Source organism: Chanodichthys erythropterus, chromosome 17 (assembly GCF_024489055.1).
Source record: "Chanodichthys erythropterus isolate Z2021 chromosome 17, ASM2448905v1, whole genome shotgun sequence".
Classification (NCBI taxonomy): Eukaryota; Metazoa; Chordata; class Actinopteri; order Cypriniformes; family Xenocyprididae; genus Chanodichthys; species Chanodichthys erythropterus.
In genome coordinates, this window is record NC_090237.1 from 34,444,859 (window position 1) to 34,468,295 (window position 23,437).

At 37.4% G+C, this 23,437-nt stretch overlaps 2 protein-coding genes across 3 annotated transcripts in view; one reads left to right on the plus strand and one right to left on the minus strand.

Moving 5' to 3' along the window:
- porb (P450 (cytochrome) oxidoreductase b) overlaps positions 1-13,207 on the minus strand; it is a 56,692-nt gene extending 43,485 nt beyond the window's left edge. Inside the window, exon 1 of one of the 2 annotated variants that reach the window (XM_067365904.1) lies at positions 13,090-13,113. The gene's annotated coding sequence lies outside the window, so the exon portion shown is untranslated. Of the gene's footprint in view, positions 1-13,089 lie in introns of both variants that reach the window. The other variant, XM_067365903.1, reaches the window with a different exon arrangement.
- Positions 12,742-19,471, plus strand: sbds (SBDS ribosome maturation factor). The gene is made up of 5 exons (XM_067365906.1): positions 12,742-12,963; positions 16,114-16,243; positions 16,378-16,578; positions 16,755-16,919; positions 18,650-19,471. The coding sequence occupies exons 1-5, from the start codon at positions 12,836-12,838 to the stop codon at positions 18,776-18,778; spliced, it is 753 nt and encodes a 250-aa protein (XP_067222007.1). The 5' UTR covers positions 12,742-12,835; the 3' UTR covers positions 18,779-19,471.
- Positions 19,472-23,437: the final 3,966 nt, after the last annotated feature.

The window sequence follows — 23,437 nt, forward strand, 5'->3', positions numbered from 1 at the left end:
ACTTCACAGTGTCTGACAGGAGACGAGTCAACAATGGTGTGTATAGGTAAAGTAACTTGCTTTGCTTTAAAGAATTAGTCCACTTTTAAATAAAATTTTCCTGATAATTTACTCACCCCCATGTCATCCAAGATGTTCATTTCTTTCGTCAGTCGAAAAGAAATTAAGGTTTTTGATGAAAACATTCCAGGATTATTCTCCTTATAGTGGACTTCAATGGCCTCCAGACGGTTGAAGGTCAAAATTACAGTTTCAGTGCAGCTTCAAAGTTTCAGGCTTTAAATTATACCAGACGAGGAATAAGGGTCTTATCTTGCGAAACAATCGGTCATTTTTGAAAAAAAATACAACTGCATATGCTTTATAAACACAAAACATTGCCTTGCACTTACTTCCGTTTTCCACATTCTTCAAAACGCTGTATGTCCATGCCTTTTCTATTCTACTTACGGAAAAAAACTAAACTGGCGCCAAGTTCCTTATGTAAGTAGTAAAGTGTATTTAAAAAAAATACAGCATAAGCGTCTGGTATTGTTTAAAGCCCTTTGAAGCTGAACTGAAACTGTAATTTTGACCTTCAACCGTCTGGAGGCCAGTGAAGTCCACTATAAGGAGAATAATCCTGGAATGTTTTCATCAAAAACCTTAATTTCTTTTCGACTGACAAAAGAAAGACATGATGACATGGGGGAGAGTAAATTATCAGGAACATTTTATTTAAAAGTGGACTAATCCTTTAATTAATAAACTTTATTTAACATAACAGTCATTTATGCACATATAAGATTTTACATAAATAATTTATATGTAGTTTAAGCTTGGTGCTAAGAAATGGAGACAAAACTCATGTAATATGACACAAAAAAGCAGAAAAAAAAGGCAAACATCTGATGTCCACTCAAAAATATACTTGACAGGATGATTACAGTGATAATTGATACAGACAATCAGCTTTTCACCATGTCTGAAAATAAAGGATTCCAGAAACTCATGGCTACTGCAGAACCAAAATATCCACTAAAGAGTGAAAAGTTCTACCGCATAGAATTGGCTTTCGCATCCGAGGAACCTTTTCATAGTTCCTATTGGCGGAGATACCCAGATTTTGCTGTGCTCGTACTGCAGGAACTAGGAACGATTTTAGTTGTAGGAACTCCTTTTGGGGGAACTAAATTAGCTCCTACTTAGGGTCTAAACCAGGACTATAGGAACTACCAGTGACGTAAGTGTATGTTCATTGACTGAACGCATGCGAAACACCAGTACCCGCCATTTTTAAAAAAGCTGTGTACATACACAGTTTTTAGCCTATATTTACTCCACAAACTAACTCTATAGTCAAGTCAAGTCAAATTTATTTATATAGCGCTTTTACAATTGGTAATTGTTTCAAAGCAGCTTTACATATTAGAAGCACAGAAAAAAAGGGAAGTGGTTAAAACTGTACAAACAAGCGTGGTAATATGTAACATATACAAGATGGTGCTACATTAAGCCAATGTCGGCTGACTTCCAGGGGTGGAAAAAAACCCCTAGGAGAAAAACCCAGCGTGCTAGCACTGGGAAAAAAGTCCTAGGAGGGAAAAAAACCCTTGGAAGATATATATATGTAAATGTATATGGAGATCAAAATCTGAATTGTACATTTTTATTATAGAGATTAAAAATCGATTATATATAAATATATGTAAGCGGATACGGGGATTAAAAATCTGAATTATAGATGCAGCCAGAATTGGATCTTTAGGCCCATTGTCTCCTGGGCTATACGAACATGAAAAACATTGATAGATGGAACTCTCAAGTTAAGGAGAAAATCCAGCACAACTTGACCAAGTGAAACATGATTATGTATTTCTGCTCAGCTACTGACACTGGACATCAACCACACAGCAAACTTTTTCATATACTGTCTTCTTTCGTTGTATAACAGTTCTATCTAATAACATATTAGACAGGCTGTTAAACAAATCTTAAACTAATGAAGACAGAGAATCTGAGCACTGTGTGCTCAGGCTCTGGTGTTCTCACCACCGTCACAATAAAAGTCACAACAACAAGCACAGCTTACGTGACTGCATAGTTCCTACTGGTGGTGCGCATGCAACCAGGAAAATGGGGTAGTGCAGTGAGACTTTCTGGAAGAATGGGAAATTGAGTGGTTCTTGTTCTCAGGGACAGCAATGCTAACATTTTTAAAGGCATGAGAATTGCTGAACTGCCTGACATGAACTGCAGTGCCCATACACATTATAGTTTGTTGTCAATGATGACCTTAACTCACAAAGAGCTGTTCAAAATATTCATGATGAGAAGCTGTGATACCCATTTTCAAACAGCCAAACAGCGTCTAGCACTGATCCAGCAGGAGCTTGGCCTACCTGTACAAGCCATCATTCAGGCAGTCCCAACCCGATGGAATTTCACCTAGGGCATGCTGGTAAGGATTCAAGAGCAAAAAAGGGCTTAGAACATATATGCCAGTGAGCATGGTGGGTTTGCCAGCCTAAGTGCTTAGCAGTGAGATTATGCCTGTAATATTGAGACCCTTGAGATGAGCCACTACAAGACTTCAGTGTCTTTCATCATCCCATCTGTCAAAGCTCTGAAGATGTTGCTCAGCAGCCAAGGTCCCTCCTCTCATGGGATTAAAACAAAGATACAAGAGATGCTGGAGAGTCTCAACCAATGGTTTGCAAAGGTGGAAGTAGTGAAAATCATGTCTTTGCCTGTCTTCTGGATTTAAGATACAAGGCACATGCATTTTCATCTGACAAATGCTAAAGATTGGCTTAAGGAGAGGAGGCTGATAGCCTAGCAACACAACACAAAAACTACAAACGTTAAAGAGACCCAGTCAGTTGACTAAACAATCAGGCCTAAATACGAGCACAACACATCCCTGAAATGCCAGCAGAGATTGTTAACTAGACTATCCCCTGTTAAGGCCTCATCAAAATGACAGCCAATGCTACAGATCCTCAACAAACCCGTCTCCACATCAGCGTGATGAATCTGATCTTCAACCAGATGAACTGGATTAAATATTTTGAGTATTCCAATACCAATCTGACTTCTGACCTGTAATTGCTGCATGAATCATAATCATGCACTGCTGGTTTAATGGCCAGAGGAGAACTGGCCCCTGACTGAGTGTGGTTTCTCCCAAGGTTGGGTTCCTTGCCGCTGTCGCCTCTGGTCTTGCTTAGTCGGAGACACTTGATATTCAACAATATTACTGATCTTCCTGCACTGACACCATTGCACCTGAAGTCTTCATAAGAGGCTGTATTCAAACTGGAGTTGATGTACTCTCTACTCACCTCGGGGTGGGCATCCGAAGACAAAACAGAAAAGCAAATGGAAAATCATTAGTGTAACTGCTGTTCATAACATTAACCAAAGAGAATCATGTGCATTTGATCATATATAACTGGCGTACAAGGTTATGAGATGCATTATGTGAATGCTTGGCAAAAGAGATGCATCTTTAATCTAGATTTAAACTGGGAGATTGAGCCTGAACCCCCAACATTATCAGGAAGGCTATTCCAATGTTTAGGAGCCAAATGTGAAAATGCTCTCATTCCTTTAATGGACTTAGATATCATGGGTACTTCCAGGAGCCCAGAGTTCTGAGAGCATGATGGATTGTAGGGTGATAGAAGATCAGTTAAATACACAGGAGCTAAAGGGCCTTATAGGTCAGTATCAATACTTTATAATTGATACAGAACAGGTAACCAGTGTAGAGATGAAAAAAGTGCTGTTATAAGGTCACATTTTCTTGACCTAGTATATTCAGCAGCTGCATTTTGGATTAATTGTATAGCTTGCTTGTTGAGGATGCAGGACATCCAGCTAGTAATGTAAACAGTAATCTAGTGGTCATGAATGCATGAACTAACTTTTCTGCATCAGAAACAGATAATACGTTCCATAGCTTAGCAATGTTTCTGAGGTGGAAGAAGGCTGTTTTGTAACATGTGAAACACCCAGGTAAACAGTACATCCTTCTAGTTGCAAATTGTATTGTAAGAGATTCTGTGGTTTTTGGTCCAATAAGTAATACCTAATCTAACAGAAGAAAATTATAGGTCATCCATTATTTTATATCTTTAATACACTCTGTCAACTTGGATAATTTAGAGATTTTATCTGGTCATGATAAAATATATAACTGAGTATAATGGAAAGTGGAAACTACAGTGGAAACTAATTGTATGCAAACTGAACTGAGCTGGACAATGACATCACTGTTTTCCCCAGAGCTGCTGTATAAATAAATTAACTAAATTAATAACTAATGATTTTTACAGTGGGAATTAAATCACTGAACATTTTTGAGCTGGACAATGACACTTTTTTCTTCTAGAGCTGCTGTACAGCCAAAAGTCAAGTCATCTTTATTTATATAGTGCTTTTTGCAATGCAGATTGTTTCAAAGCTGCTTTACAGTGATAACTGCTAAATAATTTTTGCTGCACAGCAGCTCTAGAAAAAAATTGTGTCATTGTGTCCCTCTTAAGTAAGTTCAGTATTGATTCATTCCATTGTAAAAATAATTAATTATTAATTTAGTTCATCTATACAGCAGCTCTGGAGAAAACAGGGATGTCATCGGCGAGCTCAGTTCTGTTCGCATACAGGCAGATCAAAAACATATTGTTGAATATCAAGTGTCCCCAACTAAGCAAGCCAAAGGCGACGGCAGAAAAAAAGCAAAGGTGGCACTAAGAAAAGTAAGGAAAATGCAGCTCTCAACAAGACAATGAAAATTAGGGATACAATATTAAAGAACTAATTAAAGACTAATTAAGGCATTAGGCAGACAAAAAGGATGAAATGGAGGATGAACACAATCAAGAAGGATGCAACGTGTTAAATTTGAGCCTGGTCTGTAAAAAGAGGTCTTTATTTTCCTAGAATTGAAGGTAGATGGATTGCCAGACCTTGAAAGGGAGTGTGCATGTACTTGATCTCATGTCATCTCGTGATCCAGTTACAGCCCTTGCCAGCATCTGTGAAAGTGCAAAACTGCAACACAGCAATATGATGACAGTCCTGCTGGATAAAACAGAATCCTAATGAACTTAAAAGAGTTTAAGGCAAGTGCTCTTTGTTGTCTCCCCCAAGAAGCCTATTCATTCAAAACTGAGGAACTATTTAGGACCAAGACTGGTTCCACCCTCATATGGAGCTCCCCAATGAAGAAGCTTGGCAGGCTTCCATCATGATGTGGACCCTAATCAAGTATACTTAAGTAATGTTAAAGTATATATATTTTAAGTATACTTTATGTTGTAAGTATACTAGTATAAATGTACTAGTAGTAAACTTGTAAGTGTACTATTTTAATACCACTTGGGACTAAATTGGCCCAATTGAAAAATATACTTTGACATATGTTTAAGTGTACTGTAAGTGTAACAGTAGTAAATTTTAAGTACACAACTAGTTCACAGTTATGTTTCTCATTTGTACTGCATCTGCACTGCAAGTATACTAGTAGTTTACTATTTTAATATTAGTACATTTTTAGTATATGAAAGTACACTTTGAAATATACTCTAAGTAAACTATAGTTTAGTGCAAGTATATTTGTAAGTTTTCTTTAAGTGAACATGACATCATACTTAGTTTACTTTTTATATATTAATTTTGCTCTTTAAGTATAGCCTACCATGTTCCTGTTTAGGCTCAGTATTTTTTATACTTGAAATAGACCTACCTTTAACTGTACTTTAACTCTTTCCATTTTAAAAACATTTTATTCTAGCTTCATTAATCCTTTTTTTAATCAACACATAAATGTAGGTCAGTTTCATTAAAAGAAAAATAAACATTTTAAACAAAAAGCTGAGAAAATTTCATTTTTGTCAAAGACTAGCCTATGTCCGGATGGGATTCAGATCGATGATCAAACACAGGTGGAGTAGATCGAGTCCATAAACACCCCCAAAGCTTCATAAATCAGTAAATTTAGTCAGTTTTGATTTATATGCCGTTTAATGCTGATCGCTTTATTTTACATTTGCGTGAGGAATCTTCTATCGCTTGCCTCGGCTTATTCTGTACTCTTTCAGAATTTTGCGTAACAGCGCCCCATTCCGTATAGCCTGAAAATTCAGTGAATGGCGAGGAAAGAGTGAAGTAGATTTGAAGTAAATTCCTATGTACACTACCAGTTGACTAGCTTACACCAAAATTCAGATACTCAGAATTTGGCCAAAAGTCTAGGCCAAATATACTTAGACTTCTCTGTCAGTATAAGTCAAGTATACTTAAGTGCAATTTTAAGTATATTTCTCAGAAGTACATAAATGATATTTCTAAGAAGTCAATAAAAAGTAGACTGAAAGTATACTTACTTATTTCAGCTTAAAAGTAGTATACTAATAGCACAGTTGAATAAACTTATTTTTCGTAATGGGAGGTAACTTTCAGGGTATGCAAGTAGCCATAGCAACTTACTCACTGAACATACAAGTGGGTACGGAAAGTATCCAGACGCCCTTAAAATTCTCACTCTTTGTTATATTGCAGCCATTTGCTAAAATCATCTGAGTTCATTTTTTCCCCACATTAATGTACACACAGCACCCCATATTGAAAAACACAGAATTGTTGACATTTTTGCAGATTTATTAAAAAAGAAAAACTGAAATATCACATGGTCCTAAGTATTCAGACCCTTTGCTCAGTATTTAGTAGAAGCACCCTTTTGATCTAATACAACCATGAGTCTTTTTGGGAGAGATGCAACAAGTTTTTCACACCTGGATTTGGGGATCCTCTGCCATTCCTCCTTGCAGATCCTCTCCAGTTCTGTCAGGTTAGATGGTAAATGTTGGTGGACAGCCATTTTTAGGTCTCTCCAGAGATGCTCAATTGGGTTTAAGTCAGGGCTCTGGCTGGGCCCTTCAAGAACAGTCACAAAGTTGTTGTGAAGCCACTCCTTTGTTATTTTAGCTGTGTGCTTAGGGTCATTGTCTTGTTGGAAGGTAAACCTTCAGCCCAGTCTGAGGTCCTGAGCACTCTGGAGAAGGTTTTCATCCAGGATATCCCTGTACTTGGCCGCATTCATCTTTCACTCGATTGCAACCAGTCATCCTGTCCCTTCAGCTAAAAAACACACCTACAGCATGATGCTGCCACCACAATGCTTCACTGTTGGGACTGTATTGGACAGGTGATGAGCAGTGTCTGGTTTTCTCCACACAAACCACTTAGAATTAAGGCCAAAAAGTTCTATCTTGGTCTCATCAGACCAGAGAATCTTATTTCTCACCATCTTGGAGTCCTTCAGGTGTTTTTTTAGCAAACTCCATGTGGGCTTTCAGGTGTCTTGCACTGAGGAGAGGCTCCCATCGGGCCACTCTGCCATAAAGCCCTGACTAGTGGATGGCTGCAGTGATGGTTGACTTTCTACAACTTTCTCCCATCTCCCGACTGCATCTCTGGAGCTCAGCCACAGTGATCTTTGGGTTCTTCTTTACCTCTCTCACCAGGCTCTTCTCCCCCGATAGCTCAGTTTGGCCAGACGGCCAGCTCTAGGAAGGGTTCTGGTCGTCCCAAACGTCTTCCATTTAAGGATTATGGAGGCCATTGTGCTCTTAGGAACCTTAAGTGCAGCAGACATTTTTTTGTAACCTTGGCCAGATCTGTGCCTTGCCACAATTCTGTCTCTGAGCTCTTCAGGCAGTTCCTTTGACCTCATGATTCTCATTTGCTCTGACATGCACTGTGAGCTGTAAGGTCTTATATAGACAGGTGTGTGGCTTTCCTAATCAAGTCCAATCAGTATAATCAAACACAGCTGGACTCAAATGAATGGTGTAGAACCATCTCAAGGATGATCAGAAGAAATGGCAGCACCTGAGTTAAATATATGAGTGTCACATCAAAGGGTCTGAATACTTAGGACCATGTGATATTTCAGTTTTTTTTTATAGAGCACTTGTCAGTAAGAAAAATGTTGCTGATTCTCTATTCAAAGACTGAAACCAGTGAATGTGGAGGATTATGTGAAGAAAGTATTGTTAGTGCAGACACATGACTTACAGGCACTGACAACTGATATGACTAAAGAGGCAACGGAACATGATCAACTTCTTCAGCAGCTGATTCAAGCAGTTCACACAAACCAGTGAACAAATTCAATTCCAGAAGCGTTAGATCCATATCAGCATTGTGCAACTGAATTATCAGTATATGATGGACTTGTACTTTGTGGAGGTAGAATTGTGTTTCCCTCTTCTTTAGTAAAAAAAGGCTTTGTGACTCACTCATGAGACACACCAGGGTGTAGTAAGAACAAAGCAGTACCTGAGGTGTAAGTTTTACTAGTCCAACATAGACTTGGATGTTGAGAGAAGCGACAGAGATTGAGCAGTATGTATAATGAATCAACCACTTTAAATGCCCCCAAGACCATGGACAAAACTGGGAATTGACTTAGTTGGATCAATACAAGGTGAATATATTCTAAAGGCCCGTTCACACCAAGAATGCTAACTATATATAACTATATAAAGATAACAATAAAGATATAGTTCTAAAAATCATTGTAGATATAAAAATATAGCACTGTCCACACCACAGCTATAACGATACAAAAAACAAAATCATTGGGATCACTTTCAGAACGATTTTTTTTCCAGCTGTTGAAAGACAAAACATTGTCAGCCAATCAGAATCCATTCTAATTTAAGGGCTCGCGCATTTAAAATGGCGGACGACATTGCAGAGAAGTTAATCGCCGAGGTCCAGAAAAATCCACCACTGTTTGACAAGTCAAACCCCCTTTTCGAGAATACTTTACTACGGTGATACCCTCAGAATGAACGGTGAGAGAAGTGTAATTAACGGAGATGAGATCATTATGCCAGGCTAGCAAACACATAAAATTACCGCTGGTATCCAGTGCTAGTTTCGACAACATTGTCTTGCTTCCTTTGAAGTTGCAGTGAAAAAGACTAAGCATTGTTTTTATTACACTATATTGACTTTGTCAGCTAAAGTCACATTTCACACTTTGAAACTGCAGCGTGCAAGCTTAGAATAGACAAACTGTTATCGTTCGTTGGTGTTGACACAAATATTGTTATAGTTATCTTTCTTGGTGTCAACCGGCTTTAACTGTTATTGACTACTACTCTTCCTTTCCTGAGGTTGTGGTGATAGCTGACATATCCTCACAAACAGTTACAGCAGAACTGATAAAAATGTTTGCACGTTTTAGCTATCCATCATTGTAACTGACAGTGGCAGATAGTTTGTCAGTCAAGCATCTGAAACTTTTCTACAAAAGAGGTATGTCCTCCTGAGCAAAACATCAGATTTGAACTAGTGAATACAGAAGATGGATCTTTGATCAAAAGAAATATTATGAGACATGCATCGTTGTCTGTGGATTCACCTGTTCCTGAGCTTGAGAAGGAGAGCATAAGCTCACATTTGCAAAGAGAACAAGTGCAAAGTGAGCAAACGCAGAAAGACAAGTCTACCACCGTAGAAAATTTGCCAAAGACTGTGGCTGTAGCGAAACCGCTAGCCCCCATACATCTGCTGCTGAGAAAAGATGTTCAGTGGATGTGGAAAAAGTCACACCAAGAAGCTTTTAATGGATCAAAAGCCCTACTGAGAGCAGCAGATGGGCTAGTGCATTATTCATCGGATTCAGAACTGGTTTTGGCTTGTGAAGACTCACCCACAGGGTTGTGGCAGCACTCTCGCAGCGCAGAAAAGGAGAGAGTGTGGAGAAACCCCTTGGGTTTATGTCAAGAACACTAACGCCTGGGGAGAAGCGTTATTCACAGTTGGACAAAGAAGGCTTAGCTGTGATTTTTGGCATTCAAAGATTTCACATGTACTTGTATGGTCATGCATTCTCAATTTGCACTGGTCATGAGCCCTTGATCAATGTGTTCAATGAAAAGAAGCTCCTCAAATAGGATCATGCAGAATGAAAAGGTATAGGCTGTCATATTACAAGCATATCAGTACAACATTGTATACAAGCCAGGAAAATACCACTAGAATGCGCCAAGTAGACTCCCAGTGCCAGGTGAGGGAGAACCTGATGACACTAATGATCAAGTGCTGAAAATGGAGTTAATGGATGATTGAAGTGGACATCACACGACATAACACTTTCCAACGTACATGACTACATATTAAAGGGTTGGCCTGAGAAAGCAGAGCCATAAATGGTACCATACTATCACAGGTGAGTCGAAGATGGATGTGTTACTTGGGGAGCGAGAATCATCATACCATCACAAGGTCGAGCTGCTGTATTGAAACAATTACATCAGACCCATTTCTGCATGTCAAGAATGAAGGGATATGGCCCGGTCATGTGGTGGCCTGGTGTGGATCAGGATGTAGGGAGAGCAGAAATGTGAGGTGTGTCAAGGTTTAAAAAAATAGACCTGCTCAAGCTTTTTTGTTCCCGAGGGAGTGGGCTCTCCCTGAGAAAGACTTCATGTAGACTATGCAGGGGCCCTTCTTAGGAAGGATCCCACGTAGAAGGCAATGTTCTCAGGACCTTGCACAACGTTCCCTAAAAGTTCTCAAAAGGTGACGAAAATTCAGAACCTTTATAAAACATTTGTGACGTTCCTAAAATGTCCTCTTTTGGTAATGAAAGTTTAAGGTTCCTTATATGACTTTAGGGGGACGTTCCATTTTGGTTATTTTATGGACAAAAAAGAATGTTACAAAGAGAACATTTGGGACATTAACAGAACGTTCCCACATGGTCCTCTGTTGGTCATTTTATAACATTCTCGATATGAGTTTAGGGGGACATTCTATTTTGGTTATTTTATGGTCATGCAAGAACGTTACAAAGAGGACATTTGGGAAGTTAACAGAACGTCCTATAGTAATAGTCCCCTAAACATTCCCAGAACGTCCTGAATGTTCCCTGAAGGTCCACCAAAATAACGTTACCCAAACCTTAAAAGAACTCCACATCATGACTGTCTCTACTGGGAACGTTACTAGGCAACGTCCTTATCACTAGTGGGGACGTTCTGAGAATGTTCTGGGAACATAAAATTTCTAGCGGGGATGTTCATGATAGATTCCCATTCCAAGTGGATGGAAGTTTATCCTGTCACACATGCCACTTTCCAAAATTACCATTGAGAAACTGAGAATGTTTCAGACAGTACACATGGATTGCCTAAAATGTTATTGTCAGACAACAGAACATACTTTACAAATGAAGAGTTTAAAACTTTGATGAAGAGAAATGGCATTCAGCACGTAACGTCAGCTCCTTACCATCCTCCTTCAAAAGGGGTAGCTGAACGCGCTGTTCAAACTTTCAAGGAGGGGATGAAAAAGATAAAAGGTGACACTGTGGAGACAAGAGTAGCAAGATTCTTGTTAATTATAGAATCATTTAACAAAAAGAAGGCCATGAAAAAGGTGCAAACTCAGATGTTGAAGTTCAGTGTACGTGAGGAACTACAGCGGCGGTGGACTCAAATGGATTCCTGCAGTAGTGTCAAGTTTTACAGGACCTCTTTCATACAATGCTGCTCTAGGTCATGGACAAACTGTGAAAAGGCATGTGGACCAAAGAAGAAGGACGCAATGCAGAAGAGACTGTGAAGAAAAAGACAAACTGATGGTTTACGGAGGGGATGTAGAATCCTGGACCTGGAGTAACCACTAGGTGTCGTTTTTGTACTACAAGTGTTGTGTTCTTGCTTGAGAAGGTAGTTGAAGAAGATGTCCCATGCGGGAGTTAACTGTTGCTGTAACTGTGGCAAACAGAAAGTAAAGTGTCAACTTCAACTCAATACATGTAGTAGAGTAATTTATATTTAAGATACTACACCGTGAAACCAGGTACCCATGTAAACAGCGCTGCGCTCACCGCTCATCTCCGCTGACAAGCGTCTGGAGCGTCCTAAATATTCATGACGTCACGCTCCAGAAGAAATTAATCATTCAGATCTATTTGAATCTTATTTATCGAACCCGCAAAGTTTTTCTTGCTGTTTATTTTAGCGCTTTGCAGAAGCAAATGAAGGAGTTTGGAAAAATGTATCGGAGTAGAAGTATACATTTTCTGAAGGACCAATCCGTAAATTCATATAACGTGCAGGCAAGCAGATGAGCCCAAAATTAGGATGCATGCAAAATTTCATTGTTTTTTTTTTTTTTTTTTTTTTTAATTAAGGAATTAAATAAGTAATAAATATAAAGGAATTAAATAATTAAATGTTTTTAAATAAAATTAATAGGAATAAAGAAAAATAATAAAAAAAATAAAAAAGGTAAAAAAATTCCAGGTCTTGTTAAGTAATCAGTTTAACTATTTGCAAATATTTTGTTTTAAAAATATGCACACATTCACTCTTAATCGTGTCTAATGTCAAAAATGCAAAACTCTTGTCTGATATTTGGGCTAGTTTGGGGCTATTTTGATTAACCTTGCCTTCTGTTACGCAGACCTGACAACCCTGGTGTCACTTTTTTGCATTACATTCCCTCACAATATTTTATTTATTTCGTTGTATATTGATAATCTATATTTACATTCTCTTTTCTTATATTTATTGCACAAACATGGGGATCTTTGTATTGAAATTGACAACATGATGATCCCGAATCCGCGAAATGATAGATAAGTTTATAATAGTTTTGCTAGATGGGACATTTTGCGTGTAGCGTATATCATGGCATTACTCCGATCCTTCAGGAGTCGCTGCGGCGATGATTCGCAGCTAATCAGCGAGTTTGCGTTCGAGGAAGAGGCAGGCAGGAAGAAACGGAGCATTGGAGCACCGCGTTGAGCTAAAGAGAATCAATCATGTCAATATTTACACCTACTAACCAGATCAGATTAACAAATGTTGCCGTCGTGAGGATGAAGAAAGGAGGGAAAAGATTTGAAATAGCTTGTTATAAAAACAAAGTGATGAGTTGGAGATCTGGAGCGTGAGTGTGTTATGAAATCCGCATTATATGATTTATTATAATGTTTATTCTGTTATTATAGCTATTATAGCAGTGGTAAATTACTGATGTATCACTATTTGAAGGTATTTGATTTGTATTGCTTACCTTTTCTTTCTTTCTTTTCTTTTTTTGTTGATAATAGATAGAAATAGTTGCTTTTAAAGGGTGCTCACACTTTGGTACACTCTTTACAAGAACCATCTTACGCCGGGTTGACACATGCTCCGTTTGCAGTACGTGTTTGTTGTAGTGCGTATGCGGTGCAAGAGTATCACGCGCTATTGTGTATTCACATATGACGCGTTTGCAATGCGCAACTGATCCGCGGCTGTATATATTAAGTCCATTAACGTTACTTGTGTATAGATTTAAGTTATATTTTAAGTTAGAATTTAGTTATGACTACCAGGGGTGAAAAAAGTTTGTGGATTAAGTGTTTTTTTATGTCGTTACATTGTTAGACCCCCCCCCCCCCCCCCCCCCATTATATACAATGTGTTTACATGCTTTATGTAATTAGCATATTCTAGCATAGCATAGTTCTTGGAGCAACATGTAATGAAAAAAAAGTGTAATTGGAGTAATAATTGGCAAGATTTTCATAATATCTAATATTTCTTAGGAGTATTGATAAATAACAACATATTTTGATTTGAAACCCCATAACATTTTCCTGAGATGTTGATTTATGACAGACAATTTGAAAATTAGTCAGATGTAAATGATAACAAAATATCATATTTTCATGAGGGTGTTAAATTTGATCAGTAAATTAATGTTAGCCATATTTAATGACCAAGGAGAAGGAGTGGTCATGGAGAAAGTTCCAAACATTTAGTATCTCTGAAAAGCCTTGATTGTGCTCTTTACAGAACATCCAGACTTAGAGAAATTTGCTAAAATATATGTCCTCTACAGAAGACAAAACTCCATAGCTGGTAGTTAGGATGATATATTAAGTTGCTCAAGCAAGTGATAAAACATTTAGACATTTATGCTGTTATTGACTGAAACAAAATACAGTTTAAATTATATGCATTGCTGGTGAAATTACTTCTGAACATTGTGCTGTCACTTTAATTCAGTGTGTTCAGCACAGCAAAATAGACTCGGTTCAATTGTGGGTATCTGTAGTTTGGAGTAATGGTCATGCCGAAAGGTTGGGGAATGAAACGGTCGCTGCACTGCAGGTAGGGCTGGGTACCGAACTCGATACTTTTTAGGTACCGATCGATCTGCCTCGATACTACTGAGTATCGAAAAGTGTCTTGTCATTCGGTACCAAATTTCGGTACCTCAGAATGGAGCTGAGTAGAGGGGCGGAGAAATGCTTTCGCTGTCTCGTTGAGGAGCAAGTAACGTTGTGCTACATTATTATTTATATTTAAATATATAAAACTATACGCGCGAGAGAGACCCTATGTGCGAGAGGGCGAGTGAATCAACGGTTTCGTTTTCAGTTTATCTCCGAATGGACGGGTGAGAAACGGCTGTTTATGTGAGCAACCGGTTCACTACAGATACTGTTAACAGAAAACAAAAGTGTCGCACTGCCTGCAGAAACAGCGGAACGCGCAATGTTTTTTAGACTAGTTATGGACAGGTACAACACACAGCGGCTTTACATCAGCGTTCGTCCCTCAAGTCTATGGAAACACGCGACCGGTTCGTGACAGGCTCGTTCGCCTGCACGAGCACAGGCTCTGCCTCTGGCTCCAGAACGCGAACAATTCTGCTGAAAAAGGGGTATCAGCGTCCTCCTGATACTGCGGATAATCTGCGGGTCGGGCCAAGCAATAAAAAAATAACATTCAAATTAATTGCGGGTGGATGAGAGATGAATCATTAATGTGTTGATTTTAATAAAGACACAGAACTCTTATTTCAACGAACTTGCGTCACTCTTACTTCCGCTTTGATCTTGTTAATAATAATTAATTTTTTGAAGAAGAACAATTGCTGAGTGATTTAAAAAGAGCCTCACATACTGAATTTTTGCATTGAAAACTAAACTTTATTAAAACTATTTGCACTGATTTATTGTGTTGGGTAAATTTAGTTAATTTGTGCTTTTTTATTCCCCGCAGTGGCTCAGGAGATGAGTCTTTGAGTCTGAAAAAAAGTCAACAAAATTAAAATATAAAACCAAATATTTTTTTTTTGAGGTTATGTAATCTGTTTAAACAGATTTTATAAAATTGGTATCGAAAAAGGTATCGTTTAGGTATCGGTATCGAAGTCAAGGTATCGGTATCGTCTCGGTATCGAAAATTTTTGAACGATACCCAGCCCTAACTGCAGGAAACGCACTGCTACTGGGCGCATTGCTGGACTGCATCCGTGTGCAGTGTGAGTGCTGCACGGGTGTCCGATCCTGGAGGGCTGCTGTCCTGCAAAGTTTAGCTCCAACCCCAATTAAACACACATGAAGCGGCTAATCTAGGTCTTACTAGGCCAGGGGTAGGCAACGCCGGTGTCCATTAGAGTTTGGCTCCAATCCTGAAAGAAAACACCACTAAAAGCCAAGTCACTTTCATGGTACCTACTATTGGCGTAAACCAATTTGAAATTTACTTGGCTAGCCAGCTAATCCGGCTTCATGATACAGGCCCCGGCTCTCCAGGAAGTTGCCTACCCCTGTACTAGGCATACTAGAAACTTCCAGGCAGGTATGTTGAGGCAAGCTAGAGCTAAACTCTGCAGGACAGTGACCGTCCAGCACAGAGTTTGGAGACTCCTGCTCTAATCTGGGCAATCGGCACTGAAAAAAATATGCACTGCAAACGGAGTATGTGTGAACCTGTTGTAAAGACCTCTTTCAGGGGTCAGATTACATTGACTTGTGATAGTGTATCAGCCCACATCACAATCACACTGGTGTTTTTAGGAACCCAGACAATTTGAATATAATAGTAATGAAATTATATGAATAATTAGTATTTGATATATATATATATATATATATATATATATATATATATATATATATATATATATATATATATATATATATATATATATATATATATATAATTAATTATATATTTTATTTTATTTATATATATGATTAAGTGACATTAATGTAATGTGCACAAATCAACTGTACTTGCATGCTTTTTTTTTTAACAGGGAGAAAGATCTTGATGAAGTCCTGCAGACAAACACAGTGTTTGTAAATGTGTCTAAGGGTCAAGTGGCGAAGAAAGAGGACCTGTCAAACGCTTTTGGCACAGATGACTTGACAGAAATATGCAAACAGGTGAATTTGCAGGCTCTGTGTGATCTGATCTGGCCTGACTGTGTGGTTCATAAGAAGATGACAAGTTGACAAATGTTTTATACAAATCCTTAAATGTTTGTACACAAATGGACCATTTTCGCTTTTATTTCCAGATTTTAGCTAAAGGAGAACTACAGGTGTCAGACAAGGAACGACAGAGTCAGCTGGAACAGATGTTTCGTGATATTGCAACTATTGTGGCAGAAAAATGTGTGAATCCTGAGACAAAACGTCCCTACACAGTAAACCTTATAGAAAGAGCAATGAAGGACATTCACTTCTCTGTTAAGGCAAACAAAAGCACTAAACAGCAGGTCAGTAGACCTTGATCATGTGAGGATCTGTGAAATGTTTAGCTACATACCAGATTATTTACATGATCATTGAAGAGGTCACTAGCACGAAATGATGTTTCTTTGTAATGGTTGATCGAAATATGGTCTTTGAGAGTAACACACAGTCAGATTGAGGTCAGTGTCTCCCCCTCCAGGCACTTGAGGTCATCAAGCAGCTGAAGGAGTCCATTCAGATTCAAAGAGCTCACATGCGGCTGCGCTTCGTCTTGCCAGCCAAGGATGGGAAAAGACTGAAAGAAAAGCTCAGGCCATTAATAAAGACAGTGGAGAACGAGGACTTTGATGATCAGCTTGAAATGGTAAGAGTCTTCACAGTCAATTTATTAATTCATTCATTACGTTTTAAATACTGGATGTCAAGGATGCAACTCAATATTTAATCAAAAATTACTGATCTATAAATGAGGGCTATGCCAGCATGGTCAACTAATTGAGTAGTGAGCCAACAACAGACCAGTTGATAAGTTAGTTTGATGAGTCAGTTTAATATATTCAGCAGTGGTATGTTGAACAGAGTTTTATTTTTAAATAACACAAGCTAAAAATTTTTTTTTTTTTAAGCATGATTTAGTACTTTATCTGGAGTCTTTCGTCTTTTTTTAAAAAAGATGTGTTACTGTACTTGCTTCTGGCTTTCAGAACAAGTGTTACGCTTTTATAAAACAGAAAAAAAGCATATCACAAACTCGATGTTTTATATATATGTATATATATATATATATATATATGTGTGTGTGTGACCCTGGACCACAAAAGGGTCAATTTTTTTGAGATTTATACATCAATGGAAAGCTTATTTATTCAGCTTTCGTGATGTATGGGACAATATTTGGTTGAGATAAAATTATTTGAAAATCTGGAATCTGAGGGTGCAAAAAATCTAAATATTGAGAAAATCAGCTTTAAAGTTGTCCAAATGAAGTCCTTAGCAATGCATATCCACTCACAAAAATAAATTACTGATATAATTACGGTAGGAAATTTACAAAATATCTTCATGGAACATGATCTTTACTTAATATCCTAATGATTTTTGGCATAAAAGAAAAATTGCTAATTTTGATCCATGCAATGTATTTTCTTTGCTATTGCTACAAATATACCCCTGCGACTTATGACTGGTTTTGTGGTCCAGGGTCACATAATAAACAGATGCACTAAAGGTGTTCTGCATGTGTTCCGTCATTTGAATGTAAAGCATAGACTACTAGCAGTTAATCACAGGTTAGTCATGTAGCCTACAGTAGGCTATATGACTACATAATGGTAAAATTATGGTTAAAGGTGGGGTAAACCATATTTCAAAAACACTGTTTGGAAGTTAGTCGGACCGACACCACCAATAAACGTATAGGCAGTCAGCATTAGGGTACATATGACGGTCGAGGAGAGAGAACGAGCAAGAGGGAGATTTGAAGAAAGACGAGAAAGAGAAATGAGACAATACAAAAGAGCTCAAAAGAATATCACTGGAATGAAGGTTTATGACTGGGCAAGAGCTTTAGGACCCGCGTTAATATTAGAAAAGCTGTCCAGTGCTGGAGAGAGCTAAGCGGGAAGGCCTGAAAACAGACGTGGAGGCTGCTTTGTTTTGGAGGCGGAGTAATGAAGAGGGGTGTGTTTGTTTGGGTTGATTTCAAATATCAACAATGTCCAACAGTGTTTTTGAAATATGCCTTAAAATAGCCACTACTGTTTGGTAATAAACTCACCGTTTAGAACCAGAACTGGTGGCTGTAATGTATGCAAGCTTCTTTGACTTACGAAGCCAACAGAGACTGGCAGCCATGCAAAAAGGCATGATATATTTAATACAGTTTCTACAATTTTGAGGATGTGCATGCTAAAATGGAAATAAAGACTAGATAGATTTGGCAGATTTAATGTGGCATCTAAATATTACATACTGGAAATGCAAATGCTATTATAAACTGTTTATATACATTATATATAAACAATTAAATATTGGTATTATATATGTTTTCTCCTTTTTTTTGAGTTAAAGTAATGGTGTTTCCTGTCCTTTCAGGTGTGTTTGATAGATCCAGGTTGCTTCCGTGAAATTGACGAGCTCATCCGCTGCGAGACTAAAGGAAAGGGAACACTGGAGGTGCTCAGTCTCAAAGATGTGGAGGAAGGAGACGAGAAACTAGAATAACCTCTTCATCTTCACCTCTAAAATGACACATTAAACTATTACTGATTCATTTTATATGGAGAGCCTTTTTAATGAGTTATATCACTTTATTATAGCCTATATGAGCAGTAATTGCATCAGTATTTTCACAGCTGGTACAGGCTTTAATAACAATTCTTAATTGGTAAATAATTTAAAACAATGTTCCCAAAAAGACAACATTTTGCTCAGTTGCAATACATTTTTGCAATAATTTGTTTTCTGTGAAAATGAAAATAATCTGAATTGTTAGATTTAATAATATAAATAATATTCATTGTAGTAAGAAATTCTGTAAGAGAGCATTGTTTACCATGATTAAATGTTTGGTCTTTAAATAGCTTGAATTTGTTTTATCTGTCATGGCACAGCCTTATTTTCAGCAGCCATTGTCACCTAGTCCTTATATTCTCAATTTAATATGCTAATTTGGTGCCAGAGAAACCTTCTTGTAATCTTGGCAAAGTTGAAAACTGTTCAAGATCCTTTATTGTGCTATTTAAATAAGAGTGAAAACTGCTATACAAAACACCTCTTTAAACTCATTTATGTGTGAGTGTGTACTAATACTTCAATGAAACACGAAAGCAAGCTGGATCCAACAAGGACATATAGAGAAATAGATAGTCCTGTTGCCCAACAACACTGAAAAACTGAATAAATAAAATAAAAAACATATTTGTGGTCTACACAACAAAATTATTTCTCTTCTAAACTGGATTTCTTTGCTTTCGATTAATGTAATTCTCTAAAATGTGCAATGTACTTTAGTCAGAATGTGAGCTAATCAATGCTGAAAATAACCTTTTTTATTGAAACTAGTTTCTTATTTGGGAGAGTAAGTTTGTAGTATTATTTAATGTGTTTTGAGAAAGATGAGAAAAGGGGGAACTTGATAGTGTTTAACATTCTCTTATGTTTGGGATTTAGAACAGTTCCAATTACCTTGGGTTACCATTGTGTTGTCGCTGCAGACTGACGACGGGTATTCACACAGGATTTTTTGATGCTTTATCCAAGGGACATTTCATTCTTAGCCTTTAGCATTGTAATGTTTTTATTGCTATCTAGTAGTTTATTAGTTAGCTAGTTTTATAATTTAATGATGTAAGAAAAATATATGAAATGAATTCTGGCAGGGAACCATATAAAATCACTTCGAGGCTACTTAATTAGATAAATTAAACAAATTCATGTGATATTCATGTGAGTTGTTAGAAATCTTGTTAATCTAAGACGCATGCTGTCTATTTCTGATGCTAAGAATTGCTGTGCTCTCAGTTGTAGGTACATAAGGGAGATCCAGTGAGAGTGTCATAATGCTTTAAGGCAGAGGTCTTCATCCCTGCTCCTGTCGACCCATGTCCTGCAATTTTTTTCCCAAGAGCTAAACTCTGCAGGATCGTGGGTCCCCAAGAGCAGGGTCAAAGACCTCTGCTTCAAGGTTCTGGAATGAAAGTAAACTATTTTCTCCATACAAATCTTGCACTTCATGGCACTTGTAGTGAGCCAGTAAGTTGCTGAACGGTCATGTTCCAACGGAAAGTATTTTCTCATTCTAAAGAACAAACAACTCTCCTGCCTTCCTACTCAGTGGCTCCCAAGGGACTACATGGTAAATGGGGCTATGTAGGCTGAGCAGGGGAATACCGGTGAAGGTCTTGTGCTGGCATAAGTCCTGTGCACCTCCTGCTCTCCAGTTTTTGCTTCAATGCGCGTGTGTTTAACTCACCTGCTGAGTGTCAGCCTTTGAAGCAACTGACCCAAGTTTGAGCCTCGTTCTCAACATGCTGATTTCTTCGAGGGGAGTGTCTATGGGTGGGTAAATATATGGGCTTCTTCAGAAGTTTTGATTTAATACACTCTAAAAAATGCTGGGTTAAAAACAACCACATTTGGGTTATTTTGGCAACCCAGCACTGGGTTGTTTTTTTGTAACCTAAGTTTTGGTGTAAAACTACTACGTTGCTGTATTTAAATAAATCAGAAAAGAATTGGAAATCAACAGCCACACAGTTTCTACAGATAAATTAAACTGTTTTTCACATTTCAGTGAACATTGATGAATATAACTGGCATTTAAAAAAATATATATATAATTTATTATTATTTTTTTTTGCATATTATCCACCACCAACGAAAACACTACACTATAAAATTATTTACTGGTTTCAGTTTTAAGTAATTGTATTAAATATTGTAATAATCAAGCAAACAAAAGTAATGAGTTAACTCAATTTCAAACTTACAACTATAAATCCATAACCTTAAGTTGCTTACAAAACTACTTTGTAATAATTATCTAAAATCTCTATTGTTGCCTAAAATATGGAGCTATATTATAAGAGTTTTAATAAGAGTTTAATTAACCCAGCGTTTGGGTTGAAAAAATAACCCAGCTTTTTTTAGAGTGTAGGCAAATAACCACACGCAATTTGCAACCTTAAAACCCGATAAGTGCATGTTAGAAAATAAAAGTGTTTATAAAACGTTTTAAATCCCGTCTGGTTAGCATGCTTCCCATAATGTTTATTGTGTCAGTAGGTGGAGAGTAGGCGGTCTTTAATATCTGTTTGAACACTTTCGACCACATGAGCATCTACACCACAAACGCAATCTGGTCAAATGCATTCTTGAGTACCACTGGAAGTGGTCGAAAGTGGACAAGCTCAAAACATTTTACATCCCATGAACACCTGTATTTAGCGTCATCCACTTGTGATCCAATCAACCAAAACGTATCTTAATACCAGGTGTAAACAGGGCCAGAGATGTATGTGGTGATCTTACAACCTTAATGATGTCGTGTTCGGACCCACTCTGGAAATGAGACGGCTGAATTGTGCATTTGCATGGAACCCATGAAATGTACTTGCATAGTCACTGAATTGGACTTGTAAAAGGAAAATTTTGGCTGGGTGACTTTTCTCCAATGTGTCCGTGTGGTCTAAACTGGCTGAATGATTGAGCACTGAGCTACTATTGTCTTTGTCTAACGCAAAATGAATTGGTGAAGCTCTGCAAGCTCTTGGCCAATGTTTCCTGCTTAGAGTTTGGACTGCAGAGTTGTTTTTTTATCTCAGGAGTACTCAGTGAGACCTCTGTTTAGATGTTGATGGTGTTTTGTTTAGACCCTCACCAACTGTCTGAAATTTGGGAGTGACATTTAACTCTTCGTTAAGTTTTGAAGCTCATGTTAACCACCTCATTTTTGATCTTCCCTCAGTTGTAAAGATGCTAAAACCTGTGACACTGTCACATAAGATACATGTTTTACCACTCTATTTATTACTATGATTTTATGTATAATAGAGTTTTAATGGGTTTTAATGTTTTTGTCCATTTTATTCCTCTTACCATTTTAAGTGTATGTTTTTTAGGAATGCATGGTTGGCCTGTCATGCCAGTCACATTATATTATATTATATTATATTATTATGTTGTATTATATTATATTGTGTATTTTTCCCCATGAATTTATATGCATTTATGTAAAACTTGCATATATAAATTAATTTCCACAGCTTTGTAACTACATAGATGAGGATTTATCATTAAATAAATAGTAAACGTTAATAGAATTTAGAGACTTTGAAACACATTTTTTTTTTATCTTGTTAAACAGTGGCCATTCTGTTTAAACATCCATGAACATCAACACGGTGAAAGACAGCTTTAGACTAATGAGAGTAGTGAACGCACTCATCCAAGGCTCTTTTATTGATTTATTTTATTTAAAGTTACATATTCGAGACTTTGCTTGAATTGATTTCCACTATGACAGTTTGTCTCTCCATAATTTCTGCTATGTGACTCTGTGAGTTCATCTCCATTTCTTTAGATTAAAGTACACATTATCAATATAAACAGCCAATTGTTTATCTGTTTCTATGTGGGTTAACATCACTCTGTACAAAAACAGATCAGGGCCAAGTTCACCCATGTATGTGCTGGAAGTTATTTCACCCCAAATCTGACTTGTCACTATAAACTCGAACATGCAAGTTTAAAAATTGTATGTAAAAGATTTGCTGGAGTAATACCTAGCCACTATAGCTAGTACTACTAAGCTAATATGTGTAAAAATGTATTTATTTGGCTACTTTATCAAAATGGTTGGTAAACACAACTACAAGCCACAAAATTTATTTTAAATTATAGTATAATTTATAGTATATTTAATGAATTGTATTTAATAATTGTATTTATAGTTTATTTAATATTGTAGTATAATTTTGTTAAGTATATCTCTTATAATTTTAAGTAAAATTGCGAAGATCTAGAGTTTTCGATGAAGGGCGTGTTCGTGGCGGCCTGGCAAAGTTTGATGTTTCGCCATGAAACAGGAAGTTGTTGTAACCCAGACAAACAATGTCCGATCTGCCCCAAACTTCACATGTTTTATTAGAGTCCTGACCTGAAGACATCTTCATAACAATATTCAGTTACAGTCATAGCGCCACCTGCAGTCAACAGGAAATTATATGTTTTACACTGTGATTAACTCCTCATAGAGATTTAATCAGATCAACATCATATGTTATCAGTCTAATCTTAAGACCTTATCAATGATAAATATCAAAGATCTTGAGTTTTTGCTGAAGGGCGTGTCTGTGGCGGAGTGACAAAGTCTGATGTTTC